This window comes from Opisthocomus hoazin, chromosome 4 (assembly GCF_030867145.1).
Source record: "Opisthocomus hoazin isolate bOpiHoa1 chromosome 4, bOpiHoa1.hap1, whole genome shotgun sequence".
Taxonomy (NCBI): Eukaryota; Metazoa; Chordata; class Aves; order Opisthocomiformes; family Opisthocomidae; genus Opisthocomus; species Opisthocomus hoazin.
The window spans coordinates 59,288,030-59,305,793 of record NC_134417.1 but is presented as its reverse complement, the minus strand read 5'-3'; the positions used below and the strand labels follow the sequence as shown (position 1 = coordinate 59,305,793).

At 37.4% G+C, this 17,764-nt stretch overlaps 1 protein-coding gene across 1 annotated transcript in view; it reads left to right on the top strand.

Moving 5' to 3' along the window:
• The first annotated feature begins 3 nt into the window (after window positions 1–3).
• DNAH11 (dynein axonemal heavy chain 11) overlaps window positions 4–17,764 on the top strand; it is a 69,137-nt gene continuing 51,376 nt past the window's right edge. Inside the window, 17 exon segments of the mRNA XM_075417904.1 lie at window positions 4–33; window positions 1,086–1,484; window positions 2,671–3,003; window positions 3,644–3,892; window positions 3,970–4,079; window positions 4,081–4,137; window positions 4,555–4,777; window positions 6,223–6,333; window positions 6,443–6,529; window positions 7,276–7,434; window positions 8,301–8,384; window positions 9,759–9,873; window positions 9,876–9,910; window positions 11,333–11,455; window positions 11,747–11,869; window positions 12,287–12,511; window positions 16,713–16,862. Coding sequence (XP_075274019.1) covers window positions 4–33; window positions 1,086–1,484; window positions 2,671–3,003; window positions 3,644–3,892; window positions 3,970–4,079; window positions 4,081–4,137; window positions 4,555–4,777; window positions 6,223–6,333; window positions 6,443–6,529; window positions 7,276–7,434; window positions 8,301–8,384; window positions 9,759–9,873; window positions 9,876–9,910; window positions 11,333–11,455; window positions 11,747–11,869; window positions 12,287–12,511; window positions 16,713–16,862 — 2,613 coding nt within the window.

Below are 17,764 nucleotides of genomic sequence, written 5' to 3'. Positions count from 1 at the left end.
GCTATGTATGAGAAAAGGAACAATGTTAAAAAGGTTTGTGATGGTGGGATGTGTTAGTAATATGTGTTTTTATTTTTCTTCTCTCCTCTTGCCCTTGCAACTTGCATGCGTGTATGTGAGCATGTGCATAGCTCTAACTATCCTGTTGTTGAAAGCAAATATCCCATCTTTGTCTGACAGAATCCCACCTGCAGCTTATATTTCAGTTTGCAATGCTGGCCACAGCTGAGTATTAGATAGCTGGGGCTACTACCAATTTGGATCTTCCAGGCTATGGATCCAGTTGCCTTCCCGTAGCTTGCCTTCTACCTGGCAGCCTGTTCTGTTTTGAGACATTCAAGGTCTGCATGGTTTCACAGAATCATGAAATGGTTTGGGCTGGAAGGGACCTTATTGATCATCTAGTTCCAACCCCCCTGACATAGGCAGGGACACCTTCAACTAGGCCAGGTTGCTCAAAACCTGGTCCAGCCTGGCCTTGAACACTTCCAGGGAGGAGCATCCACAGCTTCTCTGGGCAACCTGTTCCAGTGCCTTATCACCCTCATAGTAAAGAATTTCTTTCTTCTGTCTAATCTAAATCTACCTTCCTTCAGTTTACAGCCATTCCACCTTCTCCTATCACTACATGTCCTTGTCAAAAGTCCCTCTCCAGCTTTCTTGTAGGTCCCCTCCAGGTACTGGAAGGCTGCTATAATGTCTCCTCGGAGACCTTATTCTCTTCCCCAGGCTGAACAACCCCCAACTCTCTCAGCCTTTCCTCATAGGAGAGTTGTTCCATCCCTCTGATCATTTTTGTGGCCTCCTCTGGACCCCCTCCAACAGGTCCATGCCTCTCCTGTGCTGGGGACTCCAGAGCTGGATGCAGGACTCCAGGTGGGATCTCACCAGAGCAGAGCAGAGGGGCAGAATCCCCTCCCTCAACCTGCTGGCCACGCTGCTTTTGATGCAGCCTACATCGAAATGATGTTTCCCCTTCATAGTCTATAGACCTCACTCAATCAGCAGTTCTGCCCAGCAAAGTGCACAATGTCATGTGTGGGACATTAGAGGCATTTCATCCTGTGTGTCTTTCCCATGAACAGTGTAGCGGAAGTCTTAAACTTCTTGCTCAGCTGAACAACAGTCTAATGCAGACTTCCCTGCAGTTAGAATATCCTCTGATTGAAAAAGAGCTGAGAATTATTGATTACCAGCTAAAAGAAGCAGAAGTATGCATGTGTCAGGTGATGACGACCTGCTGGGACCGCATCAAACAAGTGAAAAAGTCAGTGTGTGATTTGGAGCAGAGAGTTCAGTAATCAAAGGACAATGTTAGATCAATCCAGGGGATTATGAATGCTTGGATGGAACATGCCCTCTTTTTCAGGAAAGGTAAAAAAGAAGCTCTGTTATACCTGTTATACCTATACAAAGGAGAAAGGCTTGCTAGAATATACAAAATGCTGCAAGAAGACAGCTACCAGATCCATCATCTTGTTGAGGTAATGGCCAAGTGAGCTGTATTTTGATGCAGTGATACAGGTGTTAAATATTTGACTATTAAAACTTGGTGACTTGTAGATTTTTATTCAATTATTTGTGTAATTGCACAAACGGCATGAAAGCTCTTAAAGACTGACATATGAAGACAAATAGGGAGAAGAGAGAACAATTTTGGCAATGTCTGAGGAGAACATTAATGCTTTTAACAGTTGGTAGATTGGAAATGACTGGCAAGCTGCAGTTATGCTAGTGCTGCTGTCTCATTTTTGTTACCCTGAGCTTTGTTGTTTCTGTGATCCCTACAGGTAAAATAATTTCTGCAGCTCAGAATTGTCCTGTTTCTTGCACTATATATATTGTGAAATAATTTTGATTTGAAATGTGAATATTGCCTCCTGATATGTGTAAATAAAAATAAACAACAGATAATTCACCAGTTTACTTATGAATGCTCGATCGAATTATAATATCCTTAAATATTAACTGCTGCCATTACATGACTACAAGTGGTATATGGTACAGTGACTGAGTCAAAGGACTTAATTTGGATAAGACGTGAATGCAGAAGCAGGTTTTTTGGTCTCTTTGCCCCATTTTTGCTAATTTTTTTGAGGTACCTGCTTCTGTGTCTACCGCAACAAATTTTTGTGTCTGTTATCAACATTGATCTTAGTGTTACCATCTGAAGAGTATCTTTTAGTTCAGTTTCAGACCTAATTTTATTTGTATTATTGTCTTTGTTTATTCTATTGATATTTATTTTAAAAGATGAAAATAAGGTTTCTTGTTAATCTTTAGTTAACTATAAGAAGGGTTGATACCGCAACGCAGAAGAAACATGCAGAAGTATTCTTACAAAAAGTGGATATTCCGTCAACGTTGCTGTATTTTATGATAGTTTTCTGCCAACGTGTAGCCTTTTCAACGCAGCGATACCTTCACCCTTGCGCTGAGTTTTGCTAGTATAAATGTGATTCCAGGGAGGTTCAGCCATCTCCTACGCTGACCAAAGTACAGTCCAGAAGCACACTTGATACAAGAAATGTTAGAGGGTGTTGTTTTGCAATATAGATCAATTATATAAAATAATACTGAAACAAGGAGGTGTATTGAATGGAGACCTACAGTAACGCAACCACATATTAAAGGACTTTTCAGTTGTTGTTTCTTTGTTTGCTTGTTTAGGAAAATTTAAAGCTCTTCAGAGCAGTTTCCTCCTCAGACTCTTGGAAGATTTATCTAGAGTACATTGATGACATTGTGGTCGATGGTTTATATAACACCATAATGCATTCTTTAGACTTCTTTTTGGAGAACACAGAAGGTTGTTTGAAGCCAGCTCCACTTTTTCAAGTACAAATGATCCTTAATGGCACAGAGATTCAATTTAAACCTTCTCTAGATACAGAGTCTGGTGATGATTTTTATGACCTAGTAGATGAACTCCTGGGTGATGTTTTTGGAATGTCTTCCCAGGTGGAAAGGGTAGCAGCGCATCTGGGATCAGAACATTACCAGGTACAGCATCTCCACTTGTGTTTGGAAATAATTAATCCAGTTAATTGTAAACTGGAATAAGTTTATTTTTATTTGTAAACTCATTTAATAGCATCAGTCTTCCAATCCTGAACCTCATCGGTTCTCTCAGTTACTCAGTTTATAGACGTGTAGTTCCCATTCTTTTCCAAAGACTTACTCATGCTTTCACACACTTTTGCATCCATGAGCAGCCGAACCAAGTTGCCCATTTTACTCAAAGCTAATTTAGATTAGCTGAATAGTTATCTCTTGGTTCCTGTGCTGTGAGCTTCCACCTTGGGTACCATGTTGAAGTTTGTAAATCTGCAGGTAGTGGAAACTTAATCTCATAGACAAGTAATGGAGCATCCACTAAACTGGTGGTCAGAATTATATACAGTCCATGAAAAGATCAGCTTTGAACAATTTGCAAAGGGTTTGTGTTCAATTTGGTTTTATGCATTCATATAACAAAACATAAACCAAAATAGGAACAGCTGAGACAGTTGTAATTTTTCCTGCTAATAGATCTCTGGGAAACAAGGGTGGAATTCCAGTCTTTCAACTGCATGTAAATTTAACTGATTGATATTACTGTCTTGCATACCGAAATAACAAAACTTTTTTTTTTGACGCCTAGAGTGATATGGACAAGCTGTTTGATTCATCTGTAATCAGGCAGCAGAGTATGGAGAGAGTGGCAAATGTTACCAGCAAAGCCTTGGAGCACAAAAAATCTCTTGCTAGCTATGCATCTCTCTGGCTGGAGGATCAGTCCAAGTTCATGCTACAATTCCTTCTCCATGGCCATGGTTTAGCATCCACAAAGATGCCTCTTACTGACAAATTCTCTCAACAGCCTCCCACTGTTAAACTATTTAAAGATCAAGCAAGAGAGTAATTGCCTGTTTGGGGTGGAGGGAATTGTAAGACTATATGCATTCATTTCTCTCTCTTCTGCTCTAGATTGACAACTATGAAAATCTTTATGTTCAGATAAGCAAGTTTGAAGACTCAAAAATTTTTGAAAGTTGGTTTAAAGTGGATGTGAAGCCTTTCAAAATGAGCTTGCTAAACACTTAAGAAACGGAGCTGGATGTTTAAGGAGTATCTCTTGAGATTTGTCATTGTTAGGTAAAATTGAGTGTGTGTGTGCATGTTTACGTGCACTAAAGCAATAACTGTAAGCTTGGGGTCTTCTTACATGTATTACTTCAATGAGATGGGTTTGCAGCTTTTGTATTGTTATTTTCTTAGTGAGTTTTTAGTTCTTGGTTGTTGGGTTTTTTTCTTTGAATTTTTTTTCCAGATATTGTAGTTGCTTATCCTGTTGGGTTAATTCTCAATAGCAGCACTTGCCATTTCTGGAAGTCAGGACCAAAATCTCTTAAAATGATATAATAAAACTATATTATTTTTATTTTATTTTATAAATAATTTTTTTTTTTTTTTTAAACAGTGTAAGTGCCACTAGTAGCACCAGTGCATGTTTATTCACTATGGTAAGGAAGGTTTACTCTGTTCATGATCATACCTTTCTCTCTTTGGTAGTCTGACTGATTTAGAAGAATTTATAAAAGTGTCAGATTCTGGACTTCAAAGAGAGATGACGGAGGGAGATTATTGTGTGCTGGTAGAAATCATGGGCCACCTCTTGGCTGTGAAAGAGAGGCAGACAACTGCTGATGAACTCTTTGAACCTTTAAAAGAGATGGTTGCACTGTGAGAAAGCTATGGACAGAAGATGCCAGGCGAAGTTTGTGCCCAGTTAGAGGTACTGTAGCAAAAATAATATATCATGTTTCCGTATGTGCGTATATGGTCCCAGAGTAGCAGTACTTGATCTCAGCGATGCAAAATAATTCCATTCTCCTCTTTCCTCTCCTTCTCAATTACCAGCTGTAAAACCAGGTAGCTCTTCTTATGTTCTTTAAAAGAATTGTTGCATGTGAATATTGGAAAATTAGTTCAAAAAGAGATCTGTTACATTTTGTTCTGATGAGGTCCGTAGTTATTTTTTGCTATTATTATTTTTTATTGATCAAATCACGTTCACATTCATAAGCCTCCTCCCAGGAGCTGAGCTATATGGAAACTCTAGTGAGTGCATGTTCCTACGTTGCTTCACCTTCGTTAACATGGTTAGCAGTCGTTTGGGGCTCTGCTTGAATGTGGGTACAAAAGCTGGGATTTGATGCCTGCCAGGTGATGCTGTCTCTCAGACATTTCAGCCACTTGTTTCTGTATTATTCTAACCCACACCCATTCCAGCTATAATTGCATTGGGTAGCAAGTGAAATTGGGGGAATTAACCAAATTAAACAAAACTTGGCGGTAGGACTAGGTGAGAAAGCACTGCAGCTGCCGTGGTTGGTGCTGACACTAAAAGAGCTTAGTAAGCTGTGGCTTTAGATCAGCACCTACATATGAGAGACCTCTATTTGGTCTGTTTTGGGAGATGCAGTGTACTGTAAATAGTGAAAAATAGAATTGGGTAGAAGTTCAGTAAATGTTTTTCATCAGATAATCTAATCAGTCAAAATGAAGACTTCTCAGTAGTCGCAGTGAGTTTTCCAGTCCACAGTGGAACTCCCATTTCTGTGTCTATCTAGTCCAAACCAGATTGAGGGGATGACCAGGAAAATAAATCTACGATTTTTGATGCATACCTTAAACTAGTCTTCTAGTTACTGTGGAGTGACTTGGATTCAGGCTTCTCTTTCTTGTACTTTCTGTTGCCACAGACAAAGAGCCTGCCAAGGTATTTTTTTTCATCCTGCTGGAATGGCTCTTTTCACATGGATTACTGAATGTTTTTTCTAGAGATCTTGGGGAAGACTGTAGAATGAGAAAGCTATTTCCAGCTCAGCTTTGTATATTTGAAAGTGTATTAAAGCAGCAGGACTGGAGCTCTCTGTTTTGCTGTGTGGAAGATTCCCAGTGTATTTTTGAATGAAGTTTTATGTGATTATACATAAAATAACTGAGTTTGTTTAGTTCAAGTAGCTTATGATTACCAATGATCCATAAAATAAATTTTTTTACAAGTGACAAAAATTCTAGTAAAAGCTACGACATAGTTAAGTAAATTCTCCACTATAATTTCTTATTTGTAGGCAGGTGTTGGGGTATCCTTACTGTTAATACACAATTTTACTGATGTTTTTTCTGCCATATGTAATATTTTTTCTTTAGAGATAATTTTACTTTGTTAAATAGGAATTACCTGAAAAATGGAATGCCGTTAAGAAGAAAGCTGTGTCAGTAAAACACAAAGTAACTCCTCTTCAGGCCTCTCAAGTTGCAGTTGTCAGAAGAATCATAGAAAATGCACTTTACTTAATGTACGTTGAATTCTGTGGTCAGTCTTTTTTATCTCTGTTTTTTTTTTTTATGAGAATGTGAACAGTGACAGGTGTCATTACTTGTGTTTCATCAGGGGAAGCAGATGGAATTCGGAGAAAGATTTAAAATGGAAGTTCCCTTTCAGTTTGGTGCGGAAAATGCATATGCTCGTCTTGGTAGGGTAATCTCAGAAAAACATATTTGCTTCTAATCTTTCAGTACTAAATTTAATTATATTTTTATGTAAATATTAAAGTATTTGTGGGTTGGGGTGTTTTGGTTTTGGGTGGGGTTTTGTTGGTTTGGGTTTTTTTGGTTTGGGTTTTGGTTTTTTGGGGGGGGGAGTTTTTTGGTTTGGGGTTTTTTTTTGTTTGTTTTTTGTTTTTTGTTTTTTTTCCAAGAAGCTGGTATAATGCCAGCACCACCAAATCTAGTTTTCCTCTTTTTTCTCTTCCAATATTACATATGCTCACTGATAAAACAAAAAATTTCAGAACTTGCTGGTATTCTTTATTCATGTTCTTTTAAAAAGTCACCCTAATGTGCTCTTGAATACAGTAGTCTGAAGTGGAAGATGTAGTGGATCTTTTTAAAATAGTATGAAGGAACTTTGTTAAACACATATACATCTTTAAAATAAGGAGAAGTGATTTAAAATGTTAAGAGATTAGCTACAAGAGTATAAATTAACTGTTTTCTATGCAGCTTTTCTTGTTATGGTTCAGATATAGAGCCCTTTGTGTGTGTTTCTTTTTTTCTTTTGGAAACAGTGCAAATGCAGTTTTTTAACCTCTTTTTGCAATAATTGCTGTTAGCTTTTCTTATATTGAATCATATACACAGGATCCGTAGATTTCAATGCTGTGTTTAGGTAAGCTCAATATATTCTGTAACTGTACTTTATTGACTGCTCTTTTCTTCTTTAAGGCAAATCAAGAGCTTGAGATGCTGGAAAAGGAAATGTTTCTAATGCAGGAATCTGCAAAACTATTTGAAGTAGCTGTTCCAGACTACACGCAAATGAAACAATGTCGAAAAGAAGTGCGGTTGCTCAAGAAAGTTTGGGATATTGGTGTTTATATTAATGCAAGATTTTAAAAAAATAACTATAAATTTAGGATATATTCTGAGTGTTATACTTTTATTTTGATCCTGGGAGTATTTATAGTTTTGATTTAAAACAAAAGTTTAAAATACTGAAGTTTTTCATAATCTTTTTGTTTTTGAAATTATAGTTGCTGTTTTAGAATACCCAATGTAAAAATATCTCTGTTCTCAAATTAACCAATTTCAAGATAATCCCAAAGTGAAACAACTTTTGTAGTTTAATTTTGAGCTTTTAATACCAATAACTTTCTTGAATAATTAAAATCATTGAGTAAAAATTCAGAAAGCCAGAAAATTCCACCTCAGAACTGAGGATTATACATTAGAAATCTATAGAAGACCAGAAGCAAGAGTCCAGAAAAGTCAGTGAACAGACCTGTACAGGAAATCAGCCTTGTAAAGTTCTGTTTACCTCAAGAAGTTGTTTTTCATAGGCAGTTAAAAAAATATATACTAGATTTTCTTGTCATAATTGTTTGCCTAGCATTCGTATTGCCAGGAGGGGGTGCAGGGCAGTTTCTGCCACATCTCCCAAGTGCATCTGTCTATTATCAGTGGATGTAGATGTGTGTTTAACAGCGCAAGAAAGGTAGGTAGGTATGTATGTATACCTAGCAAAACTGAAGTATGAAATTGTTTAAATGCTTGGATTTTGGGTTGAATTTTGAGAAGTTGGATTATTTTTTATGCCTTCTAGGTAGTGATGGCGTAGGGTTGGAAAAAATAAGGTCCAGGAGCTGTTGCTGTGTGATGGGCTTTCCCCCAGCATCCATTTATCTGTTATATAGCAGAAGCTTGTGTTCACCAAATGTTGTTGACACTTTTATCTGTACGTTCTGTTTCAGAGCAGCGTTGATGATTGAGCTAAAACCCAGTGGAGACAGATTAATGTGGAACAGATGGATGTGGAGCTCAGAGGGTTTGCCAAGGCAGGTTCCGTAGCTGTCTCTTTCTGCAACTGATCTGTCTTGGTGCCACCCCTTCCTCGCTTGTCCCACCCACTTTGATGTTTCAGTGGATTTGTTACTCATGTCCAGACTGAATGTTCTGGAACATGTTTTGTTATGGGGGCTTTTCTTTAGAACTTTATTCTTCTGAATGAGTTTCCAGTCCCTGTGGATGTACATGGTAAAACCATGCTGTCACTTCTCTGAATTGAGGCAGTATGTGGAAGAATAAAGAGGGTAACGTTTTATGGCAGGCTCCACCAGATGAAAGTCATTATTTTTAAAGATGGGTGGAATGTGCAGAGGTTTATCTGTTCTGCTCTTAGATGTAACTCCAGAGTGCTGGGAGTTGCAGCAAAGGTGCTCATTTTAAAAGGGAGGGCACTTTCTTTATTTGAAGTATTTGCAATCTTTTGTTGATAGTAGCCCTGCAGAAGACAGTTTCACTGGGACAAGGGAAGTATGAAGCAAAAATAGCAACAAAGGCTCCCAGGCTATTTGCAGGACACTGGACGAATAGCTTTGATTCATAGGCGGTATAGTAGTTGAGTATGGAAGGAAGAAAGCCTTGAACCTAATGGGGATAAAGTTTATTCTTCATTACATGTTTGTTTCATTCAGGATCAAATAGGTTTGGCTGCATGCCCAAATAGTAGTTCTGTAAGAGAAGAATCAGACTTACAGCAGATGTCTTGGCTTAAATTGCTTCAAAATTATGGACTGTGCCTAGCCAGTTCTGATACTGGGGGTTGGCATTCTGTGACAGGGCTGGTAAAAGCTAGGTGAAGGTTAGGATAACTGCATTCTTCTGCTGCTTTTGCATCACGCGCTGTGGCACGTATGCCAGGTCATGGAACAGAGAAGATGCTGGTCGCTGCCTGTGAGCTGATCACTTGTGTCATGTTCATCATGCTGCAGTGTGCATATGAGTCCTTCTTACCCCTCTGAAAGGTGGTTTTGAATGTATTAAATTTATGGATACTTTTATCTGCAGTGAATTTATTAATAAGAAAATTAGACTTAAATCATCAGGGCTGTGGTAAAGCAAATGATTCGCTCCAACTGTGATCATAAAATCACTGTGTAAAAACAGCATTAATACAGTTCCATTACTTTAATTACCATACCGGAAAGCAGACTTCCAGAGGCTTTGCTTTATCTGTCACATAAACCAATGACCCCAATAAAATCTTCCCTAGTCTTGCACTAACTACAGCGATCCCAAACACCTGCACATGAAATAAGAAACATGCTTTCTGACAAACCTCCTAAATTTTTCTGAAGGTTATCAACAAGGTGGCTGTTAACAGCAAGTAATTAATGTAATTCTTTTAATCTTTGAATCTTCTTCCTTAGGAAATGCGGTCTTTGGATAAAGTTCATTCCTGGGATGTATATGGAGGCTTAGCATTAAAGCTGAAGAACCTGATGTCATTACTGAGGGTGATATTGGAGTTGCAAAATTCTGCAGTCAGAGACACTGGTACCAGGTCACGAATGTGACAGAAGTATTTGACCAAAAAGATCCTGGTGATGGTCTTTCATGCTTTACTCATAGAAGCAGCAGTAGTCAGGAAAGTGGTAGAGCTGCTGCTGCCAACTGTTCAACACGTAAGTGGAGCAGAGATTGAGGTTTCGAACAGAGGCATCTTGTGGGTTCAGAAGTGAATTAGTGGTCTCTACTCAGACAGAAGGACCTAATTCTCTGAAGGCAGACCTACCTTGCTAAATTAGAGGGTTCTTTCGTACCTGGCTGTCTCCCTGCTGAGCCTGAAAACAGTACTAACCTTGAAAGTTTCTCTGTCTTGTATGGGACAGGGGAATACTTCCCAGTAATAATTTCTATTAAATATTTATAAGAAAACCAAGCAATGTGGCAAGAAACTTTCCTGGATAGCAAAAGAGAATGTTTCTTAATAGTCAACAGAGGAAATGATAGGAAGAGGGAAATGGAAGTGAGGAAAGAAAGGCCACTTGAAACATCAGCTTACTAGTAAATTTTTTTGAGAATTAGTGCATAGGGAAACTGTTGATCTGACAGTAGACAGAAAAAAGAGAGGCATGTAAGGAGGGGGAGAGATGTATACGTTTTGCACAGCGGTTGATCATACAGCTACACAACCGAAGATTTTTCTGTGAAACAAAAAAAAAATTATTTCAATTTCTCAGAAAGAATCCCAGTGATTTTGGTTCCTAGGCTATGACACGGACCAGTTGTAGGTTTTCAAACTTTGAATAAAAAATTGTTTAGCCATTTTGAAAAAAAAGAAATTGAAGTTCCATTTTAAGTCATTTTAAAGTTGAAGCTGGAAAGCTGAAAGAAAAGCACAGAAGAAAGTGAGTGTAACAGAATGTTTCCATTCCAATATACCAAGCATTTTTCACATACAGTTTTAATAAAAGCACATTTTAAATTATTTTTAATGCAGAGAGCTCCTAAACAGGCCTAGCACAAAAATTTTGTGATTTTTTTTTAAACAAGAAATGAAAAACTGTTCTCTTTTGAAAGCCTTCATGAAAATCTTGAAATTTTTTTTTAAATTGATATCTTACAAAGCAGTAACAAAATATGGCCAATATCCCCACACTCCCAAAGATTTCTAGTGTGCAAAAACCGTGTCTGCAGCTTGCATCAACTTCAATGGCAGCTGTGCAAATGAACTTGCCTTTTAGTGCTGTGATACAGAGTATGTCACAGTACAAGAAAAAAATGAAAAAATACGGTAACAGCATCAAGAAGTATTTCATCTAGGCTGATTAAGTTCATGGGTTTGGTGCAAATCTGAAAGTATATCCAGTATCTGGAGTGCATATAACTTATTTCGTTGTTTTTTTAAATGGATACTGTTTGAAAACTTTGTTATATGCTTATGTGTGATTTTTCTTATTTGTCTGCTTATTTTGCTCCCTGCTGTCTCTTTGCCTTATAGGTCAGGCTTTTAGTAGCAGAAGATACTACCTTGACAGACCTTCTGGGACTCCAGCTTCATAAAGTAGAAGATGAAGTCCAAAATATAGTTAACAACGCTGTGAAAGAGTTGGGTACTGAAAAGGTAAGAGGTGCCCATTTCTTTTTTCCGTTTTTGCAGAATAGTATGTAACAAAGTATTTATTTGATTAAGTTTTGTTTCAATAAATTAATGATAGAAGTGAATATTTTCATGTGACTTACCTATGGAGCAAAATTCACAGCCTAATGTAACTGACTTCTTATCTGTGGTATAGTTTACTATCACTATGAGTTAAATACAATTTAATTAAAGTTCTCAACTCAAAATATGAAACTGAAAATATGAAATGTGATATGTACAGACAGATGTTATTATTACTCTTCTTGTTCCTAGATTTTGACAGAAATCAGCCAAACATGGGCTGCCATTGAATTTTCTTATGAGGAGCATCATAGGAATGGAGCTCCTTTATTAAAGTCAGATGAACAGCTGCTTGAAACTTTAGATAACAATCAAGTAAGGATTTAATAGAATTAATAGAAACACTGGAATTAATAGAAACACTGTTAGTATATCAATATTATTCACTCCCTTGATACACTTTGTTAGTTAAAACATTTTTCCTAAATCTTTATTGCAGAGAGTTGTTTTCTCCAGATGTTAGTCCTGGGAAATTATGTGTTATATATTCCTGTCTCCATGTAGGAGTTAACAAAATGACAGCTTTCTAAGCTTATATTTTCTTAGTTGTTGGGTTTTTTTTATCATTTAATAATATGCTGTCCATTTGCAGTGCTTAAAGATGTCTTCTGTTATGATATACAATAATAACAGGTTACAGGAGAATTTTTTAAAACTCTTCTTAGCTCTAGTTCCTCTATTTGATTAATTATTTTCTTGAGTGCAGTTTTTCACTGTTTTTTGTTTACCTAGGTTCATCTGCAAATGATTCTAAAAAGTAAATATGTGGCATATTTCATTGAACAAGTGAGAAGTTGGCAAAATAAATTAAACATGGCAGATTCTGTCATATCCATTTGGATGGACATTCAACACACGCGGTCTCATCTAGAAGGTATTTTCACTGGCTCCGAAGATACTAGAAGCCAGCTGCCTGAAGAGGCAAACAGATTTGATGAAATCAACAGCGACTTCAAAGTTAGTAGAGTTAGTGTTTTATATCCCTTTGTATCTTGCATTTGAATTATTTAAAGTGGGTAATTAAATAGATATTTTTGAAATAATACTGTATTGACTTTTAGTTTGAGTATTTATTTGATAGGCTTGCTTCTAACCCACTGAATTAACATTATTACAAGAGTGTCAGGCTTACTTGAGGGAAAATCAGAAGTGGATTTTGCATTATTTGTTATTAAAATCAAAGCAGTTATTTGTGTTGCTTTCCTTGTGCATGGACTGGCAACTGCTGGTTTACCCATTGTCACAAACCATGATTTGTGACAAAATTCTGCAGGTCATTCCTTCGCATGACTTTAATATCTTTACGCTTTGTTAGCTTTTTAACCTCCTGGAGTCACATAGAGATACGATACTTCTGAGTTACAGAAATCCCTTCTGCCAAACGCCCTATCATTTAGGACAATGATAGTTGAAATACAAGTCTCTTATTTATTATTGGCCAAAGGTGATTACAGCAATGAACCTAAACATTTGAACTTACACAAAATATTGTGCCTTCATTGTTCATTTTGACCAAAAAAAGTCACTGAAGCCTTGCTTAGTAAAGAGAGTAACTTGTGGGTTACCAATATACCTACAATTCAATCCACGTATGCCAGGGAAAGTTCTCATTTTGCACAATTCTGAAAAGCTAAGATATGATAATTTTATGTAGGGAAGGTTCTACATTTAAAATTTCAAATACCATTCTAATTGTTTAAATCTGCAATTTTAACAATGTGGGCAGCAGCATGTCTAACTATATGGCAAAAAAAATCCAAACCCCCCTATATTCATAGTTTTGTACATGTTGAGAACCCTGTTAAGACCAGTGAAGTTATTCATGATGTTTAACATGCAGAATTTTTTTCATGGTGCATGTTGAAAAAGGCATTCGGCTTGCACGCGTGAGCCAAATTATTGTATAAGTTAATGTCTCTGTTACAATCTGTCATTTTTATCTTGTTAGAAGATTTCTTAAAGTATAATCAGTGGTATTTGCTTTCCTCCAGTTTAGTTCTCTGTTCATTGTATGTTTCCTTCATATTGAGTCTAAACACTGTCAAAATAGGTGTTTATGGATTCTCCACCCACCCTCACCCTCCCCCGTTTAAGAAATAGAACTTAAAACGAGATGGTGAGGTCCCTTCTTCCAAATCGTTTTCCCAGTGCTTTTCTTGTCCCAGTAGAGTAAACAGTATGAAATAGAAAAAAATCTGAGGGGAATTCCACATGTGGCAATAACTTCCTTGCACTTCTGTATGGGAGCTGGTCACTGACATAACAAATACCAAAAATGTGATGGAAGTTACAACCAAGCCAAAGGTGTATGAAAAATTTGAAGCTTTGTGGTACAAGTAAAATTTCCAGTATGATTATGAATTGCTCTAAACTGTAGTTCTGGAGCAGTCAGGAAATGAGAGCTGTCAGGTGGTCACATTTGCTTTTTATACTGATATAAGATGATCTGATGGTAATATTTTTGTCATTTATTGCTATCTGACATATTAGACTTTCAGTGCTTTTTATATGATCAGTTACATTTTAGGCCTTGGTTCCTTACTTATGGATTACATTATGTAAAAAATATCAAAGGTCTTAAAAATATGTTCAATTTGGATCAAATTCATTTTGTCCCTATCCACAAACTGAGAGCCAGGAGCCTTTATTTCATGCTTACAGCAGGAGATCGTGGATTGTGTACAGCGAAGGTTCTCCTTCAACACGCTTAAAGGTATGCCTTGAACTTACCGCTGATGTGCACTCTTCCTACCTGTAGAAGCAGTGATACTTGGAGTCACAGCCTGCTTCTCTTTTCAGGAAAAAGTTGTAATAGGAAGTTAAACAAAAAGCCAAAATGCAAACCTGTTTTTTGAGATGTCACTTTTGTTGTGAGAGATACCAAGCTAATAGCTAAAGTGCATGTCACATGTAAATAAATGTGGTTTTTTTCCTCTCCAGTTAGGCATGTAATTGAGTATTTTGATTCTTACTACTTTTTGTGTCAATACCAACATGTGTTTTCATGTTTGTTCTCCTTCATACACAAAAGAAAATGTGTGCATCTTAAGAAAAGTGGTTGTTTTTCTCCCCCTTTAGACTGGTTCTTAGCCTTTTTCTCCTCTCTTATCCTCTTCTTTTTCTTTAATATACATGCAGACGCCTGCCCTGACAAGTAACAAATTTTGTTCTTGTCATTTACTTTCTAAGGCTGGACTCTTTGGAATCCACCTACCCATACTTACCTTTTCGGGGACTTTTCTGGTACAGTTTGGTTCTCTTGGGTTCCTTGGTCTGAATGAGTAAAAAGAGCATGTTCTCTTTCAGTTTGTAGAAAAGAACATGTCAGGTTTGCCACATTTTCTGTTCCTTACAGCTGTAGTTGTCATTATTTTAAATCAGAAGTGGATTGTATTGCTGTGTCTTACTGTTTGGTCTGATTTTTTCTTTATCTGGGAGGGAATTCTTGGCTTTAGGGTGATTAAAGGCACATGTTGTTAAATCCTCTGTTTTCTTTTCAGATTTTCCCTTTGTGAAAAAGCTCTGGCGAAAAAGCTCTCCTTTCAAAAGGAACACAACCAAAACAGGTGAACCTCCTTACATGCTATTGTGCTTCATTTCATCTACAGAAAGGCAAGTTTTCCAGCTAGCCGTGTGCGGAGATAGCATCGTAGAACTACACCTTTTTTTCTGAGGGTTAATTTACTTTACAAATAGGAACATTTTGTGTAAAGGAGGTAGTTAACATTTTTCTCCCCAGCTAGGACAAGTACAAGGTGTTCAGCAAGGAGAGATGAAACCATCGCTCTGAGGAGAAGTGTTACAAATCCTGTGCTCTCACTTGCTGTAAATTTAGCCATGTGCAGCTTGTATTTATGTGGATTTTTGGATTGTAGATTTGCAGGAATAGAAATGGAAAAGGTCAATGTGATCATCAAATCTATTTTTCTGGCATGGACTGATGAAATTTCAAGCATGCTACGCGTAGCGATGATAAGTAAGACTGAAAGTTCGATGGTCTCTGTTAGGCTGTTACTGACTGAGCTGCTGACCATTGTTTTTTTGTAGCCATCCTTCTGTTTTCCTCCCTTGAACAATAATCTGCTAGGTTTTGTGACACTTTGAGACCAATCTGTGTAACAGCACAGGCACTTTGATGTATTTCAGAAGCTTTATACTATGTTATCTACATGCCAGATGATACTCCTGGCCTCAGTGACTATCCAGCCATGGCCATTAATTCTCTGAGTGCTAGAGTTATTGGTGTGTCTCGGGCAAAGCCTTTTTAGATGCAGTGTGACATGTAACAGAAGAACTGATACTTTCCAAGAGGATGAAAAGCTTATGAGGCTTGAACACTGAGCCTTTTCAAACATGGTGGTAGAGTCTCACAGCTTCTTCATGTAACTAAATCTCAGTGATTTGTATCACCCACTCACTGCTATACACCACATATAAGAAGGGCAACCAAACAAATCTTCTGCTCTAGTTGTCAGGCATAGAGCATACTGGTGTGTAGACAGTGATCTTCAAAGTCCATGGTCTTTGTAGAGGTGTGTAGTTACACAAGACATTTGGACCTGAACTGTCAATTCATGAAATAAGCACTAGCCATAATTAACAAAAATTTCAAGACTTCTTAGTTTTATATTGAGCTATCTTTGTCCTGCAGAATTTTTCACTACTTTATCTGTGACCCCCAGCTTTTCCCATAAAAACCTCCTGTGTAGTGATCATGGATGATTAGATGGTGTTGCCGTGTCAGTCTGCGCCACCAGGGAAATCAGAAGTACTGTTCTTACTTGTTCGGTTGGCATAAGTGTTCTAATACTATGGAAAAAAAAAAAGGGTTAATTTTTTTATTGTCTTTAAAATGTAAGGAATGCTGACTGATCACCTGGTCATTCAGTGTATCTTGCTGAGGTCAATAGAGGCATTATGGAAGTGCTGGAAGCACTAGAATAAGAAACACAATTGTAAGATTAGTGCAAAGACTTCCCATTATCCAGTTAGATGCGAAGAACTGCGTTAAACTTTGCCGAAATGCCAAATCTTATTATGTGTAGCAAATGTTAGCGTGGTAGTCATCCACTTTAATAGAAATACACATTAAAGTAGTATGATTGACACAAATCTAAGGTAAATGGTTTCCTTATACATCTGGTATTTTTGGGTGCAGGTGACCCATCATCTCACCAAACGTTTTGACAACATTGCTGATCTTGAATTTCAAGAGAATATAGAGAAATCTAGAAATGCTGCCCTTGGGATGTACAGCAGAGAAAAGGACTATGTTCCATTCCATGAAGAGGGTGGATGCAGTGGTCAGGTATGTTGAGTTATGTGAAATATCCTTTATGGATTTTGCCCTCTTTAGGATGTAGATTAAATAGACACTTTCAGTAGCATGAAATGCTGCTTTTAAAAATGTAAATTTAGAAAAAATAATAATTAAAAAACCTGAAAACTGTTTTTTTCAAAATTTCAGAATGTTTTGTGACCCAAAACTGTGTAATGAGCCAATAACTTAATACATTTACTGGCTGCCCCTTGTACGTAAGTGTTGGGGTTTTTTTAAGAAGTGTAGCGAGTTAAATATTTAGGAGCAATGAAAAGGAAAAAAAAAGAACTATAAGCCACAGAATTGATGAAGTCTATGGTTGAATGTTGCATTTCTAATACTTCCTCTCTTGTTCTGCCCTTTTATTTCATCTTCCACTATACTTTCAGATCCCCTTCTCTCTTATCCTTTAGCACACAACTCTCCAGACTGCCAGCTCTCTCCCATATCCCCTATCAGCTGAACAGGGCTTTAGCTGGTTTTGAGCCTCATATTTGCTAATTGGCCAGCGAGTATGTGTGCTAACTGGGTAGTGGTAGGTCAGAAAGAACAGATCAGCAGCTTCTGAGACAATAACTTATTGTTCTCAGAACAGTGCTGAATGGATAAGCATTCACATTGCATAAAATCAATGTTGCATGTGGTGCTAATGATTGATTGTCTCAGCAGGGAGGCCCCAGAGTGAACGAACAAATATATGCAGCTTGCCTCTTAGAGTTTCTCCAAGATACAGCTATGTCTGAGTGCATAAAGACATAGGAAAGACTGTATTGTCTGTGTTTATTCTGTGTCTGTGAACAGAAAAACTTCAGACTTTGATATTTGGAGCTCTAGGACAGTATGCCTATGTCTTCAAGTCAAATGGATATGTAAACCAAAACAATGTCTGG